The sequence below is a fragment of the Periophthalmus magnuspinnatus genome, chromosome 12 (genome assembly GCF_009829125.3).
Source record: "Periophthalmus magnuspinnatus isolate fPerMag1 chromosome 12, fPerMag1.2.pri, whole genome shotgun sequence".
Lineage (NCBI taxonomy): Eukaryota > Metazoa > Chordata > Actinopteri > Gobiiformes > Gobiidae > Periophthalmus > Periophthalmus magnuspinnatus.
In genome coordinates, this window is record NC_047137.1 from 1221409 (window position 1) to 1240631 (window position 19223).

Here is a 19223-nt window from a genome sequence, read left to right on the forward strand (position 1 = left end):
ACATTTGTGTTTCTTGCAGCATTCCTTCAAATATGTTATTTTTATTATTATCTTTTTTTGGTCTAATACCAGAATCTGTGCAGAATTTAATGTCTCTAGTTGTTATTTAGTTTAGTGGGAGAATACCTGAGTAATAAGTTTCATGTACTGATTAATAACAAATGATGTGTTGCTACACAGTTTGCACATTGAACAAAACAGTTTGTTTTTCTTTTTCAGTCTGAGACAAAGTTGTACAACGGCTCAGACAAAGATGTGTCGGCCTCCGGAGGAAAACTCACAAAGAAGGAATCCCTCAAGGTTAGTGCTTTTTTTCATTGATCAGCTTAAGGTAATCATTCACCATTAATAAGGTGCACTATGTATCTTTCCTGGTGGAGGAGCCACAACCTGCCTGTCCTTTGTTATTGCCTTGCGTAGAATGTCCCACTTTGTGGCATTAAACATATCTATGTCTATGGAGACAAGCAGGTAAAGCCAGCAGGCCAAGATTGCCAGCCTCACTTCCATCACTCAGATGTGGTTACGATAGTAGTTTACCACCACCAAGTGAATGATAGTGTAGTGCTTTGAGAGGCTTCAGTGAGCCTGTGCAGTACAAATGTAAGGCATTATCATTATTATTATTAGGCCCGAGCCCCTACAGGGCGTAGGGCCTATTGCTTCCGCAACGATGAGTGCTTCGCACCGCCCCCTGCACAGACTCCTGTGTCCTAGCAACCCATGCCGTAGGCATGGGACATGCATATTTGTTCTTGCTAGCATGACGCAGCGTGAAGCGCTCATGTCCCCAAACACACTCCTGGCATCGAGCCCTATCCAAGCCCCCATGCCGCAGGCATGGGCCATACTTGTTACTGCTAAAATGAATGGAAGTCAATGGGAGGTCAATGGCGGACCCCGACGTCATGGCGAATGATGTTATTCGCCATTGACCCCATGGTGACGTGGGGAAAGTCGAGGGCTTTCAAAAAACGTATAATATGTCATTCCAATGTTATCGGATATATTGTTTTTGCTAAAAATATTATTTTTATTTATTTATTTATTTATTTTTATTCTTCTGCTCTTTGAGCAGTAATTTGACCCCCTGAACATTTTCAAAAACTCACCAAATTTTGCCCAAAATTCAGGTCTGCTGAAAAATTTATTTTTTTATGTGGTGCATCATTGGGCATAAAAAAATGGCGCGACAGCGCCCCCTGCAAAAGTCAAAATACATTGCGTCAATGGGAGACGTCCCGACGTCAACTTTGGTGTAGAGCCACGAAATTCGGTGCACGCATTCTTCAAGTGATGCCAAAAAAAAAAAGATTATTATGGCCCCGCCCTCGGACGCACCGGAAGTCGGCCATCTTGGATTGAAAATTCCAAAATGCCGAGTCAGCGTTTTCGCTGACGTCGCATTTTCGTCAACTCCTCTGGAGGCGCTTCACCTGCAGGGCTGAAATTCACTGTACATCATCTAGACAAGTGGGGCATCAAAAGTTATCCAATTTATGATGATCCCTATCACGGTTTCCGTGCGGCAAAGCCGCAAAATTCCATCAGAATTTTTGCAATTTTCAAAAGTCAAAATTTGCTCCCGTCTGCGCATGCAAAGTCCGATTTGGCTCAAATTCGAATCAGTTGTAAAACTTTCGGGCCTAAAGCTACTCAATCATGACAGAAACTAAATTGGCGCGATAGCGCCCCCTACAGAACATCTAATAAATTTGTATGGAAGGCCAAAAATTTAGTTTTCCCAAATGTTACCAAATTTGACACAAAATTCCATTGGGTCATTCCAATCAATAAAGTCAATCAGACCTATGTCGTCTTTTGCACTGTGTTGCCATGGCGATGCGCCAAACTGCCAATGTTATCCTAATGGGAATCCTCTCAATTTTTCCCATTCATGGGAAAAATATTAGTTTCATGGAATAATGTGAAATTTGGCACAATGACTCTTCGTGTCATCCTGATCAAAAAAGTCAATCAGACCCATGTCATATTTTTCACTGGGTTGCCATGGTGATGCGCGAAAGCGCCCATGTTATCCTAATGGGAAAATTTCCAAATTTTCGTACATTTCAAAGTCTTATAACGACTTATTACTGTCAACGACGGACATAAAATTTTGCACAATGATTCTTCAGGTCGTCCCCGTCAAAAAAGTCCGAGAGGCCAAGTTTGTATTTTGCACGGTGTTGCCATGGCGATGCCTGGAAAACCCATGTTTTTGCATTTTGTGCATCAGCACTTCCAATGTGTTTTGACTTGTTTGGTGACAAGTGCAGCCCAAAGCTGCAATAAAAAAGGGACAAGTGGCGCGTCAGCGCCACCCACAGGGAGTGCGGGGCCGGCCTAGTGCGAAGCACGGCCCGCGAGGGCCGTTCGATGCCGCTTGCGGCTTTAATTATTATTATTATTATTATTATTATTATTATTGTTATTAGGCCCGAGCCTGGGACTCCGTCCCGGCGAGGGACTCATTAAAACCGCGTCCGGAGCATGGAAAATGGCAAAAATCAAGTAGTAAACACGCCCCGACATGGCAGTGAGTGGTGTCAAAAATTAGAACTCGACGAGCTCTAATTGTCACAAAAGACCCCGAGAAAATATATCGAAAGACGACTCGGTAGTGCCACCTCAAACTTTGATTTTCATGGGGCCAATTGGAGCCCGACTCGGAAAAAAGTCAAAGTAAAAATCTGAAACTCACATCAAAAAATAGTACATGTCAGCATATGACAAAAATGATATTATGGCCCCGCCCTAAAATGTACAGGAAGTCGGCCATATTGGATCAAACCCGGGAACGACAAAAGTGCGCACCCTCACATTCAGGACATTTTCTCGCACAGTTTTCATCAGAAACACGTCAAATTTGGCCAAATCCCACTAAACCCATGTGTGATTAAAGATTAACAATTACATTTTGATTATGACTTCGGGTGTGGTCAGGGTGAATTTTCAACAAAATCGCAATTTTTGGAATATTTCAAAAAAATATTTCTCTTTCACACATTTTTTGTTGGGAAAACGCTAATACAGCGTTTATGCACATTTGTGAGTTGAACGCAATGATATGCAAATCAAGGCACTCTCTCACAAAATGGCTCTCTAGCGCCCTCTTCAAATTTCATTTTCAAAAATTCGTAGAAGACAATCGATTCGTCGTGGACTTCAGAAAAATACACAGGGGCCTTATTTGTGATGGGGCACAATGTGAGAAAGTCATATGACTGTAGCTGTTATGTTTTAAGAGAAAAATAATGGGTGGAAAATGCGTTTCCATTATTATTATTCTTTATTTTGCTCGCGACTTTGAATTCACTTTTGACCCCCTGAATGTTAACGAAAAGTCAATTTTATTGCACCCAAAATTCAAGACTGGTGAAAAATTTATTTTTTTTACCTGTGTTTATAAAAATTTTGAAAAATATCTCGGTAGCGCCCCCTAAAACTCCAATGCATTTTTTTTGCAAAGTTTGACATAAACATTTGAAATTTTGCACATACATCCTTCTTGACATACTGATCAAAAAAGTCAATGAGATCATACCTCCATCTGCAACTATGTTACCGTGGTAACATAATAAATGTGTCATTGAAATGAATGGGGTTCAGAGTACTGGACTTTGTTGTAGACTAAATAGATGCTCTACACTCATCAAACTATGGCCTAAAATTCAAGATTGGCAAAAAAAAGTTGTATTTTCATGTGCAAAAAAATTTACGTATCAAAATGACTCAATAGCGCCACCTCAAAAATCAAAATACATTACGGCAATGAGAGACCTTTTTCATTGTAGACAAATGAAATTTGGTACAACCATAGAACATGTCAAGACAAGTAAAAAATTATATTATGACCCCACCCTAAACCCTACAGGAAGTCGGCCATTGTGGGCGGAACCCCATTTTTTCAAAATTTTACCTCTCACAATTTGAATTTTTCGTGCCTCTAATTTTCATTCAAGAAACTTGCAAATTGGTCAAAATGAACTAGTCCCATGTGGGATTATAGGCTACTCTCTTGGATTTTTCTAAGTTATAAAATGTGGGTGTGGCCAGCCTGCAAAAAAAAAGACGTTTTTTGAAGTTTTCAATGGCCCGTAACTCAAACATGCAGTTTCCTATTTTCCGGCATTAATATACGTTTTGTTCAAAATCTTGATCTGAGTGCATAGATATGCAATTTACACATATCAAATATTACATTGCTCCACAGCACCCTCTTTCATATTTTTAAATAGCACGTAAAAAAATTAGTTTGTCACAAACATTTGAAATTTGGCATGGACATCCGCCTTCCAATACTGAACAAAAAAGTCAATGACACCATACCTCTATTTCCAACCGTGCGGGCGTGACAATGTCATAAATGGTCTCATTGGAATGAAAGCAGAAGTATTACTGAGACGCTGATTTTGGGGGGAGGGGCAATGTAAGCGGGAACGAAACGCAGGAGCTTCACGGTGGCGTGTACCCCGCGGTCGCAAGGGGTGGCGAGGGCCTTTATCACTGCTTGCAGTTTTTATTATTATTATTATTATTATTATTATTATTACAAGAAGCGCAAGGTAGACAGGTTTATTGACATAATGTGGAACATTCCAGGCAAAACAGTGGCATCTCCATGGAGATAAGCTGGAGACAAACATGGAGACATTTTTTTCCACCAGAAAATGTACATATTGCACCTTTAATTCTAATAATGTTTATATCCCAATCGCATGTAGATTATAGAGCTGTTGTAAAGTAAGTATTAGTGCAGTCAAAGTTATGGTTTGTGAACCCATCGCTCAAAGGGTTATAAATGCACTGATGTTCAATCATCAGTGTATCTGCTGTAAGTGAAACAAATGTTTGGCTTTGTTACCAATCCATCCGCTAAAGGTCGTCTGTCAACATCTACACACTAAACAATAAATCTCTTGAGTCTACAGCGGTGTGGGCTACATTCAACAGCCCCGTTTCAGAGTGGCTCTTTGATACGATACTCTATGATACTCATGGTTGAAATTCCAAATATGGAACTCGCCCCTGTAACTGCTAGCCTCAAAGAGGTTCATTTGACTGAGCCGAACGCTGTATGGGTGACTTCACTCTCACTTAGTTTACTTCTTTATACAGTCTCTGGCTCGAGGTCACAGTCACTTGAGCCCCAGCAGTTTGACTGATCAGAGTACAGTATTGCAATATCAGTAGTAGTATATGCAGCCCTACAATAAAAATAAAATAAATTAAAATAAAAGCATGCATAAAATAATGCATTAGAAATCAGAAACCAACTTTGACTAAACGGATACAATATGGATAGAACAACAGTGCAAAGCTAGCAGTACTAATATATAGTACTGTTTAAGTGAGTTTTTGAAGTGACAAGTGCTTCACTTAATGGTATTATTTTAAAATAAAATAAAAAACAAAACAATCTAGTGCGAGAAAATAAATCTGTAGAGGTCTTTAACAGTATGTGGCTGTCATTTCAGGTGCAGAAGAAGAACTACAGAGAGGAGAAGAAGAGGGCGACTAAAGAGCTGCTTAGCACCATCACTGACCCCTCTGTCATTGTCATGGCTGACTGGCTGAAGGTCTCATTTTCTCAGCAAGAAAATTTATTCATTTATTTTTTATTTCGAGCACATGTATCGGGTACACTTGAAGCACGTTTCACAAATTAATATAAGCTCAAAAAGCAGTGGGAAGAAGAAAAATTATTAAATCCCATCACTAAGCTTCCCATTCAGTTGAAAAAAAAAACATACACACATTTGTATATTTGTGTGTGTGTGTGTGTGTGTGTGTGTGTGTGTGTAATATATATATATATATATATATATATATATATATATATATATATATATATATATATATATATATATATATATATATATATATATATATATATATATATATATATATATATAAAATTTGAATGCATCTATGTGTGTGTGTGTGTGGGGGTGTGTGTGTGTGTGGGGGTGTGTGTATATATATATATATATACACACACACACACCCCCCCCCCCCCACACACACACACCCCCACACAGATGCATTCGAAGGTCACTGAAAATAATTTAGATGTACAGTATTACTGTGAGTACCATGAGGCATTTCCAAATAAATCATACCAACAGTGGTAAGGAAACAATAAACATAAGGTGGAACCAACACTGAAAGTGCAGTATGATTTTATATTTAGACTGGCCTCTCTCTGTATACAGACCAGACCATGTCTTTATATAAAAAACTTTAATTTATGAATACTTTGGCATTGCTTTTGTTTTAAATCCAGAGCATTCCACAGTTTCACATACAGTCACACAAAAACTTTTGCAAGTGGTTCGAACATGAGGTAGAATAAAATTTCCATAGCCTCTCAAATTGTAAGTTCTCTCTTTAAGAGCAAAAGACATTTGCACGTTACTTGGTAATAACTTATTGAAGGCTTTGAATAATATAATTACAGCATAATATTTTACAAGATTGGGAAATTTTGATAGTTTGGACTGGATGAAAAGATTGTGAGTGCAATCTAGAAAACCAGCCTTGTGAATGATTCACATTGCTTGTTTTTGCAGTAAGAATAATGGGTTAATTGAGCATTGGTAATTGTTTCCCCATATTTCAACACAATACATAAAATAGGGGAGAACCATTGAGCAGTATAGTGTATGGAGTGCATCACGATCAAGATATTTTTTGCTTTATTTATAATTGAGATACTCTTGGCTGTTTTAGATTTTATGTGCTGGATGTGGGCTTTCCATGATAATTTGCTGTCCATAATTACTCCTAGGAATTTATTCTCAGAAACGTTTTCAATTTATACACCCTCAATATTTTTTTGTAAGTTTGGGTAGGTTTTATGGTCACCAAAGGTCATTACTTTGGTTTTACTTAGGTTTAATGACAGTTTATTTGTATTTTTTATTTTATTTTTTTTTTTTTCTGGGTTTTCACTGCGCATGCGTTGGCGTCTTTTGCTGCCAGGGAGATCGAGCTCCTGACAAAGTTTATTATCTTGATTTTAAAGACACTTTAAAATCTGACAAAGATTGTTGCGGTTCTTAACTCTGTTTTTTATCTGGATTAATTATTCTTATTGCTGGATACCCAGATTTGACATTTTTAACCCGCAACACTTACCTGCTGGTGAGGGTGGAGCGTGTCGATCTGCTGTCACTCTGTTTCAAGTCATCTCAACGCAGTGGGCTCCTTTTTGGGGCCCTTCTGTGTAAGTTTTGGAAAACTTTTTTAATACGGATCTGATCACATCCGTGAAATGGTTATGGATTTTACATCTGATCTTTTTACTGCTCGAGTTTTAACTTCCTTTACAGTATGGCGTCACTTGCCGGCTTGACGCATTGTGACCACTGTCTACATTTGGAAGCGAGGATGACGGAGTTAGAGAACCGAATCTCCTTACTGACTCAAACCCAGAGTCATTCTCGTGACCAACTCCTTGACTCGGTGGTGACAGTGGAGCGAGGATGACGGAGTTAGAGAACCGAATCTCCTTACTGACTCAAACCCAGAGTCATTCTCGTGACCAACTCCTTGACTCGGTGGTGACAGTGGAGCGAGGATGACGGAGTTAGAGAACCGAATCTCCTTACTGACTCAAACCCAGAGTCATTCTCGTGACCAACTCCTTGACTTGGTGGTGACAGTGGGAAAATACAAATCCATCTCCGTCCCCATAAATGAACTCGATGCGACCGTAGCTGTTCCCAGTGTAAACTCCGCTCCTGCTGATGAGGGGTGCAGGGAGCCAACCTCTGCCAGTGTTCGGCATGACATCTGCGGCTGTCGTGGTGCAGCTGAGCTAAAAGGTCCAACTTCTTCTACTCCCTCACACAGCTGATCTCTTGTTAAGAATAGTAAACAAAAGTGCTCACTTCTGTATGCAAATACAAACCAGAAGCAGCCTTTGGAGCTATCAAACAGATTTAATATTCTTGACCTGGATGAGTTTCCATGTTTATCAAGTCACAGTCAAGAGCTGCCAGCTACTCTTAGATCCTCGCGGGACGTCACAGCAGCTCCCACAGCATTAAGACAATATCATCAATCAGCTCGGGCTCGGTTGGTAAGGAAGTGGCGTCCTTCACGGGATAAGACCTGCCCACGGCTCCTCATTGGCTCGTCTATGGTACGTGATGTTGCCATCCCACGAGCTGAAACCGAGTACCACCCTGGAGCTCAGGTATCACATATAAACACCATACTCACAGACACACTGTCCAGTCGTGCGGACACATCCACAGTGATAGTGCACAATGGCTCCAATGACATTAAATTACAACAGTCTGAGGTGTTGGAAAATGATTTCAAATCGCTTATAGACACGGTGCTGAAGTCAGGAAAACAATGTGTAATATCAGGTCCAATCCCATCTCCTAGTTTCGGTGACATGAAGTTTAGTCGGATCCGACAACTTCACGTCTGGCTGAAGGGTTATTGCAGTGCTCTTGGAATTCCTTTTGTGGATAATTTTTGTGGATTTTGGAAGAAGAATAATCTCTTTGCCCGCGATGGAATTCATTTAAATAGAACTGGGGAAAAACTGCTGAGTGACAATGTCAAACTAACGCTGGAGTCTGCACCTATCAGACCTACTGAATGACTACTTACGCATAGGGTAAAGAGCGTCTTAGGTGACTCTTTGACAAAACGAGCGCCCCCTGGTTTAGATTCCGCATTAAAACACATTAATGTGCATATTTCACGTAGAATATCTCGTAGAAATGAAAGAAATTATCGGAGGTCGTGTAACTTGGTTGACATCAATATTACTAATAATGACAAACCTAATTCTCAGGCGTCAAATCAATCTCAATCAAACACAAATAAAGCTATTATCCCTAATAAGATAGGCATATTTGATATGCAAAACTTCAAAACAAGGAAGGAACTGGGAATTTTTCACATGAATGTGCGTAGTATTATGTCTAAATTAGATTACATTAAAGTCTGGGCAGATCAAACAGATCCAGATATATTTATATTTTCTGAAAATAAATAAGATAAAAATAAAATAAGTGATAAGGAAATCAATATTGAAAACTATAAAGTTTTTCGCTGTGACAGGCAATCTAAAGGAGGTGGTGTTGCCATTTATGTCAAAGATCATCTGTCTGTGGATCTTCTATTCTCCTGTACAAAGCCTAAATGTTTTGAGTATCTGTCTGTGTCTGTTAGTTACGCAAATGATCCTGATAAAAAATTGGCTATTGCTGGTATTTATCGTGCCCCTTCAGCCCCTATAAATGCTCTTAATGATCTGTTCATGATGCTTTCTAAACTGGAAAATTATGAGGCCCTGATAATGGGTGATATAAATATTAACTGGCTGGAGAAAGAGTCCAAAACTTTGAAAGACCTATGCAATGGCCTAAATCTTACACAATTAATTTCTAATCCGACTAGACCTGACCCTACAAATCTGAATAAAGGCACACTCATTGATGTAATCTTAACAAACAAACCCCATAATTATGAGGCAAATGGTGTTTTTCCACTTGATTTTAGTGACCATTGTCCAATTGGATGTATCCGAAATACAAAAATGAAAAAGATATATCCATGTGTAAAGGTCAGAAGATCATATAAACATTTCAATGAGCAGGCCTTCATCTCTGACCTATATTACAGTGAGATTGGGTTAACATCAGCATTCCTTGACCCTGATATGGCCTTGAACTTTTTTATCGATACATTTAATGAAATTGTAGACCGGCATGTGCCTAAAAGAAAAATTAGAATGAAAAATTGTAATAATCCCTGGTTCAATTCAGAAACTGGACAATTAATTAGAGAAAGAAATGCTGCCTGGAAAACCTGGAAAACCAGCAATTAGAAAGGCAAAAACATCCTACTTCATGTGTGCATTGATAGAGAGCCACGGAAATCCAACTAAGTTCTGGAGATCAATCAGATCCCTCTCTGAACCTAACAATTATACCTTACCAACTGATATTTTATTAGATTCCGGTATTATAAATTCTAAAGAGGAAATATGTGATGCTTTCAATAGACATTTTATCTCTGCATGTGATATGTTGAACAATGATGGTCCTTCTGATGTTGATTATGTTGAATCTGAACCTCGGACAGATAACCACATTTTTTCTGTAAGACATGGAGGTCTTAAATGCTCTCCGCTCCATAGACCCAAAGAAGTCCACGGGAGCTGACGATCTCGATCCAAAACTTCTTTTATTAGCTGCCCCATATTTAATTCAACCTCTTTTACATATTTTTAATTTGTCAATTCAAATGGCAATTATACCGGAATTATGGAAAACAGCACATGTTTTGCCTTTACATAAAGGTGGGACAACGAAAAATGTAAATAATTTCCGGCCAATATCTAAATTACCTTGTCTTGCAAAAGTTTTAGAAAAGTTAGTTTCAAATCAAGTTACAGGTTATTTCAATAATTTCTCCATTTTGAAGTCTTATCAGTCGGGTTTCAGAAAAGGGCATAGTACTGTCACTGCAACCACAAAAGTTTTAAATGACATTTTCTCAGCCCTTGATGATAAACAAGATTGTGTAGCTCTGTTTATTGATTTAACTAAAGCTTTCGATTCAGTGGATCATGGAGTCCTCCTGAACCATCTGAAGCAGATTGGATTTGAAAATGCTACATGTAACTGGTTCCAAAATTATCTTTCAAATGGAACCCGGGCAGTAGTAGCCGATGGTTTTAAATCAGATTTTTTAACTTTAAGTAAAGGAGTGCCCCAAGGCTCAATTTTGGGCCCCCTACTTTTTACTATTTTTATCAATTCTATTGGTCACAATTTAAAAGAAAGCCACATACATTTATATGCAGATGATGCTGTTTTGTATGCAAGTGCTCCTTCTGCTGATCAGGCACTTTTAAAACTGCAGCAAGATTTTAACAAAATCCAAAACTCCCTCATAAATCTTAAGCTGTTTTTGAATGCAAGTAAAACTAAGTATATGATTTTTGCAAGCTACAAACCTTTACACGCTAAATGGTACATTCATTGAAAGAGTCGACACTTATAAATATCTTGGATTTTGGCTTGATAAAAACATATCTCAGAATGATGTAATTGTTTAAAATCTAAATTATCATTTTATTACAGAAACAAATATTGTATCCCAATGAGTTACACAAACGAAGTAGTGCAAGCAACCTTCCTATCCGTACTGGATTATAGGGATGTGGTGCATATGCAGACTTCAGCCTCTGCTTTGAAACCATTGGATCCACTATTTCACTCGGCCCTTCATTTTATTACAGGTGATGGATTTGTAACTCATCACTGTAGGCTCTATGAAAAAGTGGGTTGGCCATCACTGTCTGTTAGAAGAGAACAGCACTGCATTAAGTTTATCTATAAGGGATTACTTCAAAAACTGCCAGAATACCTCACCTGCTTGTTAATTATTGATACCGGAACATTTAACACCAGATCACATGACTGCATAAGGCTAAGGACGAGCCACACCAGAACTGAGATGGGAAAGAGGGCTTTTAGCTGTTTTGCTTCACAAAAATGGAATATGCTCCAAGGAAAAGCAAAACTGGACACATTGGTGACACAATTGCAATTTAATAATCTGATAACAAACTTTTATACACACACCTGCACTTGTTATTGATGTTTTTTATGGACTTATTTGTTTTGATTGTATTTTTGGTTTGTGTTGTATTTTAAACAGGGAAAAGAGAGCCCATCCATCCATTGTTTTATTTTATTTAATTCCATGTTCACAGTGTCTACAAGATCATTATAATCTGAACTACTATAAAAATGTTAGTTTCATCAGCAAAGAGGATTAGTTTTAATGAATGTGATACATTAAATATATCATTTATATAAAGATTGAAAAGTATGGGTCCCAACACTGACCCCTGGGGAACACCACAAGCAATGCCAAGGTATTCAGATGAGTATTCTCCCATTTTATCATACTGGAATTGTCCTGTTAGGTAATCTCTTAGCCAGTCCCCAGCTACTCCTCTGATACCATATCTTTCTAGTTTGTTTAGCAGGATTGAATGATTAATTGTGTCGAATGCTTTTTTCAAATCAATAGATACCAACAGCAATGTCATTTATTATTTGATGTTTGTCGACCAAACTTTTCTAGCCGAGATATGAATATTTTTTCGAGAATTTCTGAGAACTGGGGCAACAGTGAAATTGGTCTATAATTTGTGAGACAATGTTTATTTCCATTTTTGAATAGTGGTAATTTTCATTTTGTTTGGGAAACAGCCAGACTGAAGAGACAAATTACATAACTGGATTAGAGGTTTTACAATGTTATCTATGACTTTTTTTGACCAATGACATGTTGATATCATGACAGTCTGTGGAGAATTTATTTTTACATTTTTGAACAACATGTTTGACTTCACGTTTGTTGGTTGCTGAGAACAAAAAGGAATAAGGGTCCCTCATTATTTTCTCTATGCTGGATTTTGGCTTGGTCTGGGATTTCAGCAGACAACTCTTGACCAATATTTACCAATTTTTTTTTTTAAGCCGTTAACTATATTCTTTCAAGTTGTGATTAACCCCACTTACATCATCAAAGTAACTGGGATACATAGCTTTTGTTGTCCCAGTTTAATTACACTATGTAGTATGTCCCAGGTTTTATATTGTTTTTATTTTCATTTAGTATTCTTTTATAATATAACTGTTTGCCAGTTCTAATTATATCTGTTAATTTATTTTTATATGTCTTATATATTTAGTCAGGATCTTTAGTTTTTAGTTTGATAAACAATTTATAAAGATTTAGCATTTAATATTCCTTTAGTGAGCCAAGGGCTTTTGATGATTTGCTGTTTTTGTGATATTCTTTTTACTGGACAGTGTTTATTATACAGAGATAGAAATATGTTCAAGAAGTTGTCATACACTTGTTTTACATTTGTTTCTGTAAAGAGCATTAATGGACTCTTCACTTCTTATACGTTTATAAGACACCTTCTTGACGTCTTTGATTTTTTTTAATTCACAGTCAGAGAGAGTAAAAACGGGTAAGTGATCAGTGATGTCACATTAACAAGCCACTAGTTGTTTGGTTTCCCATAATATTAGTAAGGCTGTTGTTGTTGCACGGTGTGATGTTATTCTGCTGGGTTTGGTTATTGCCAGATAGAGGGATAAACTGTACATTGAATCCGAAAAATCACCTATTGCTTTTTGTCTGGTTGGATTCAGAAGGTCAATGTTGAAGTCACCACAGATAAATGATAGCAGATAAATGATAGCTTGATATGATTAACAGTAGAAAACAATTTCTCCGTCCGTTCAGCAAAAGCTTTGATGTTTGAGCCAGGTGAACGATACTCAGAACTTACAGCAATATTTTTCTTCTTATCGTTCTGAATCTCGACAGTTAAACATTCCATTGTTTCTTCTATTGAAAGTGACAGATGGGTTAACATAATGAATGATACAGATTTATGGATGAATAAGGCAACCCCACCTCCCATTTTACCTTCTCTATTCATATATTTTAGTTCATAGTCATCTAGACAAAATAGTATATTTATCTGTCTTGGTTAAACCAGGTTTTTGTAATATGATACTGAAAGGGTGAATGAATTCTTGCCAATACTCTTTGATAGAATTGAAATTACTATACATGCCTCTACTATTAAAATGTATTATTGACAGTTTCCCTTCCGAATTTGCAATTTTTATATTGTTCTTGAGTAAGATAATTGCAGATTGTATCAAAACGTGGAAAGAAAATTGTTATCTGGGTCAACTTCAGATAGATAGGGTGTGTCAAGACTCCATGTTCTTAAAAGTTTCCAGATCCAGTTGTTTGTAATGGATCTATAGTGTGTCCAGTTCATTGCTGTTTGATGGCGGAGATCAGGGGTCACCAACCTTTTTTAACCTGAGAGCTACTTTATGGGCACTGAGTCATAAGAAGGGCGACCAGTTTGAGACGCTCTTCTGAAATAACACATTTTCTCAGTTTGCCTTTAGTTATACATTATTAATAATGATAAATGATAATCATCTATGTGAACACACTGATCACATTAATGATTTCTCAAAATAATTATCAACAATGAGCAAGGAGGGAAACAGATATCAGTATTCAGCACTTTAACTTTACTAATCTTAGTAATTGTTAAATTTCCAGATGACACTTACACTCATCACTACATCTCATAGGAAACGTGTCCCATTTTCACTATCCATTGACAAACCTTTTTAACAAAACATAAATAATATACATTGCACCATGTTTCATAAAGTTATCAATTATGTAATGTTAAAGAAAAATAAGCTTACATATTTTTAAATACATCATTGGCCCTCCTCTGCCCCCCTCCCTCCTCCCCGCCTGGCTCTCCTCCACCTGCCTCCCTCTCCTGCTCGCCTGGCTCTCCTCCTCCTCGCCCAGCTCTACTTCTCCTCGCCTGGTCTTCCTCCTCCTCACCTGGCCCTCCTCCTCCTCGCCTGGCCCTCCTCTGCCCCCCCTCCCTTCTCCTCGCCTGACCGATTTTTCTTGTTTTGTCTGATTTTTCCTGTTGTTTGATTTTCCTGTTTGTTTTTGTGTGTAGGCAGCACGGTGGCTGAGTGGCAACACTCATGCCTCACAGCAAGAAGGTTTGGTTCGATACCCGGGTCGCCCAGGCCTTTCTGTGTGGAGTTTAGCATGTTTCTCCCCGGGTGTCTGGATGGGTTTCCTCCGGGTACTCTGGTTTCCCCTATCAACCAAAACATGAACGCCCTTCAAGACAACTGTTGTTGTGATTTGGGCGTTACAAAAATAAAATGAATTGAATTGAATCTCGGTTGCGTTGTGTGACTTTTTCACCGGTGTCGTGAAAAAAGCCTGTTGTTTACCCAAAGCTGTGTTTAGCTCTGGGCTTGTTCTGGACATAGTGTGCGCCCCCGTGGGGAGTGCGCAGCCCCGTGGGTAGTTAGTGTGGAGCTTTGTGAGACGTAGTGAAGTGTCCCTCCACATTGTGCTGCTTTGCTGTCACCACAGTCGCTCCGCAGATGAGATGAGGTTTCTTTTGCAGTCTTAAATTGTTGTGAATGTGATCTCTTTATTTTCTACCATGTTTTGGAGTAAGAAACTGCATTCAGTGCATCTTCACAGCGCTCACCTTAACTTATCTAAACTTCACGTATAATGAACATATGTTTAAGATGTTGTCATTTTTAAATCTATATAAATGCAAGGGTGATTAAAAAAAAAATTTAATTTTAGATGCAGCTCATTAGTGAGTTGTGCTATTTTTAGAACCGGTCTGCGGGAGACTCACGTAGGCCTTGAGGGCGACATGGCGCCCCCTGGCGTAGATGTATTTGTTGTAGGCCTATTGTTCATATTGTTCATAAAGGATGTATAGAGTGATTTTTTACCTTATTTTGTCCATTGATGTCAGTTGTATTTATCCAGTCCTTCTTTCTTTCTCACCACCAACACTTCGACTTCCTCTGGGGTCCCGTTTAGTTTAATGAAGATCTTATGGTTTGTTACCCAGGTGTGTTGGATCTTTTGTAGCTTTTTCAGTTGTCTGGCCTTTTTTGCTATGTTAGCATTCCTTTTTGTTAAGTGTTCATTTATGAAAACTTTAGTTTCCTTCAGTTTCAGTCCTTGTTTTAGTAGAGCCGTTTTGTTTTTCCGATTCACAAACCGTATTATCACTGCTGGTCGTTCGTTGTTTTTTGAGAGCAGCGAGTGACAGGCCTTGATGTGCTCCAGGTCCAACTCTATCCCCCTGTTTTGGAGGTAGGAAGCCACCTGTTGCTCCACCGATCATGTCTCCTCCTCCCTGGGCTGCCCACTCACCGTCTCCCCCGTCACTGCATGCATGTATGAGTGTGGTTTGATTTTAAACCCGGTGATGACCACGTCGTTCATGCGAGTATATTGCTTCAGCTCATCCACTTGCCTCTCCAAATCCTCGATGCGCCGGTCCTTTTCTTTACTTCGGGCGCGCAGTTTGGTGACTAGCTCTAGCAGAGTCAAGAGCTGTGTCTGCTGCTCACTGACAGCAATTATCTGTGCAGCCAGGTAATCCAGGGAAGCTTTTATTTTCTCGAACTCCTCTGGTGTTGGGCTTCTTTTTGACGGCATAATTTATGGCAACAATTTAACCCAGTTGATGCAGAAATATTATTTAGAAGTGCATGCCAAACACGAATGAAGGAACAGGAAGCGCAAGTCCCACTCGGAAGTCCAAAAATTGTATTTAATAGGAAATTAATATATGATATGATATATAATAGGGCAGGGAAAGATGGCCTCAAGTTGTATTATTATATAGAAGAGGACATTTGCAATAACAAAATAACTAGCAATATATCTAAGGCTGCGTAAAAGTGGACTATTTAAACCAGCCCTTTTCTGCAAAATGTTTTCCAAACTTTTAACCATGTTATAGTTGTTTCCCCTCCATTTACTCACCTGAAGTTGTATTTGGAGTGATTCATGCATGTGAATAATTATGCCAGATTGTAGCCTTGGTTTAATTTCCTTCTGGAGACTCCATAGCAGTTTGGAGTTATAAAAAAAAAAATATATATATATTCCATTGTACTGCGCATTCCCGCGTATTACACTTAGTACACTTAGTATCAGATTTTTACATTGAATAGAATTCTTTTACTAAAACATAAATCACAAATCTAATTACAGTGCTTGTTAGAAAAATCACAGTTAGGTATTTTAACGACTACATATATTAACGACTTACACTTTGTCCGTAGATCCGAGGCACACTGAAGAGCTGGACGAAGCTGTGGTGTGTGCTGAAGCCAGGGGTTCTGCTGATCTATAAGACCCATAAGAACGGGCAATGGGTGGGTACCGTGCTGCTGAATGCCTGTGAACTCATCGAGAGACCCTCCAAGAAGGATGGCTTCTGCTTCAAACTGTTCCACCCTCTCGAGCAGAGCATCTGGGCCGTCAAGGTAGGGCAAAACAAACAGACACATATATTCAAGTACAAGGAGAAGGGTTCAATTATTTACATTTTGTCATCTAAAACATCACAAAAATCTTTATTTTGTTCACCCTTTCATCAGACAATTAATAATGGCTTTATATCTAAAATCCATGCATTATTTTATTCACTTCATACTATTGTAGCCACAGCTTCCTTGGGGCAGACTGACGGGCAGATTGCTAATCTGCAGCCTCACACACACACACACACACACACACACACACACACACACACCTCATCCGTACTAAGCATGGTGGGTGATGTGTCTTGCACAACAGCTGTGTGCATTAGAGTCACTGCTGCACTAGTGTGGTTCCTGGTACTAACCAGGCCCAGCTTAGCTTCAGAGATCAAATGTAGTGCTCCCATCAGCTTAAAAAAAGGTTTTGAAGTCTCCATGCTAATGCTAACTTTTATTACAGTGTAAAATATAAATATTTGTTAGGTTCCTGAGTTAGCATTAGCATTAGCCCTGACACACAAAGATGTACCTTTCTAAAGGTGGTGAAGTTTTCCTCACATTTATAAAATGTTATGTGAGTGACATCATCCACAACTCCCTGTGTACTGCCTGATTTGTCAGGAGTTATTGATTTTAGCGCAACTCTGTAAAAATCTCATAGAGATCTCATTAGAGCAGAAATGTTTATGAATGCTACTCAACCAGCTGGACTTGGCAAAGTGTTGCTCAGTGTGTGCTCAGAGCCTATTATCCCAGTCAAAGAATCAGATGTTTTTTAGGTTTTATAATCTTTATTAGTTTCATCTAGCCTTTGCTCTCTCAGCCCCATTTTCCATATTTATGTTTTGTCCTTCAATTCCAGCTGTAGTTTCTTTCAAATCCTGCCCTGACCTCGAGTTTTGAGAGCTTGTCCTTTTGTGAAATGTGACTGAAACAAAAATGGAAACCTTTCTGCTTTTGTAACCAACCCCTTCTTTTATGAAAGATTTGAAAGCCTCTATTAGATCCACTCACCCACTATGGCATATTCATTTTGGCTTTTGCACTAATTATAAAATGTTAAAAACAAACTGACTTACTGTAAATTTCGGACTATAAGCCACTATTTTTTTTCCACGCTTTGAACCCTGCAGCCTATACAATGGGGCGTCTAATTTACTGGCTAACGGCCACCGGGGGGCACTCTTTAGCAGTAGATGCAAAAGTGAAACAGATGTGGGAAAAGATTATGCGTTGAAGAATACAGTAGTTTTGAACTGTCAATTTGCTCATTATGTACACACCCTCATCATGGAAAACACACAAAGAAATGCATATGAAGCAGCTTTTAAGTTAAAGGCAATCGATCTAACCACTAAAAAAGGAAATAGAGCCACTGCACGTGAGCTTGGCATGAATGAATTGATGGTGTGACGTTGGAGGCGGCAGCGGGAAGAACTTAATCAATGTAAAAAGATGACAAAAGCTTTCAGAGGAAATAAATGCAGATGGCCCGCGTTGGTGCTGTTTTATTTTCTAAACCTGCAGGTATGTTCATCCTGTGTTGATAGCGTGTTGATGGCATGCTGGTGCCATACAGCTGATTTTTAGGCACAGTTTGAAAAAAAACGTGTCTTAAATTGAAACTCAAAAAAAACTCCATGTACCGTCTTTCTGTGTAAATATCTCATATCCCTGCAGCTTATATTCAAGTGCAGCCTATATATGTGCAAAATTTATTTTCTTTTAAAATTTTGCTGGTGTGACCTATATTCAGGTGCTTTCCAAAATTTACAATATGTGTAAGGTGGGGAAATAGATGGTATGTATAAATGGATATAGCTAACCTGCTATCCTCTGTGTTCCAAATGGGAAGTGAGCATGGGCACGCTTCTCACTCCATCCACTCTGGTTCCATTTATCCTTCTATTCTATTTTTGTATTAACCTGCTTTACCTGCCATCTGTGTTTTTATTTGGCTATTTGGTCTGTAAATCAAGATATGAACATTTATAACAGACAAATCTGCCTTCTTACCCTGAGGTTGTACTGTTTATCGTTAGCGACACTTTTGTTTGACTGTGTTACTAAGCGCCCGTTCCCTGCCAAACTGGCAGTGCAGGAAGGAAGGGGAGTTACCATCAGCATCTTTCCTCGATCAGGAAAAGGAAGAAGTAGGTTTTTAGTTCATATTTTTAAAGATGTACACTTTTTCTGATTAAGGCCTGCAAACCAGTAGCACTGGTAGCACACAGTAGCACACTCAGATCTGTGGAGAGACCATCATGCTGATGGTAAGAA

The 19223-nt window shown here is 38.7% G+C and overlaps 1 protein-coding gene across 4 annotated transcripts in view; it reads left to right on the plus strand.

Annotated features, from left to right (window-relative positions):
- osbpl8 (oxysterol binding protein-like 8) overlaps positions 1 to 19223 on the plus strand; it is a 190159-nt gene that overhangs the window by 141703 nt on the left and 29233 nt on the right. For all 4 annotated transcript variants that reach the window (XM_055225662.1, XM_055225663.1, XM_055225661.1 and 1 more), the window contains 3 exons: positions 220 to 300; positions 5481 to 5582; positions 16743 to 16946. In XM_055225662.1, the coding sequence (XP_055081637.1) occupies positions 220 to 300; positions 5481 to 5582; positions 16743 to 16946 (387 nt within the window). The remainder of the gene's footprint in view (positions 1 to 219; positions 301 to 5480; positions 5583 to 16742; positions 16947 to 19223) is intronic.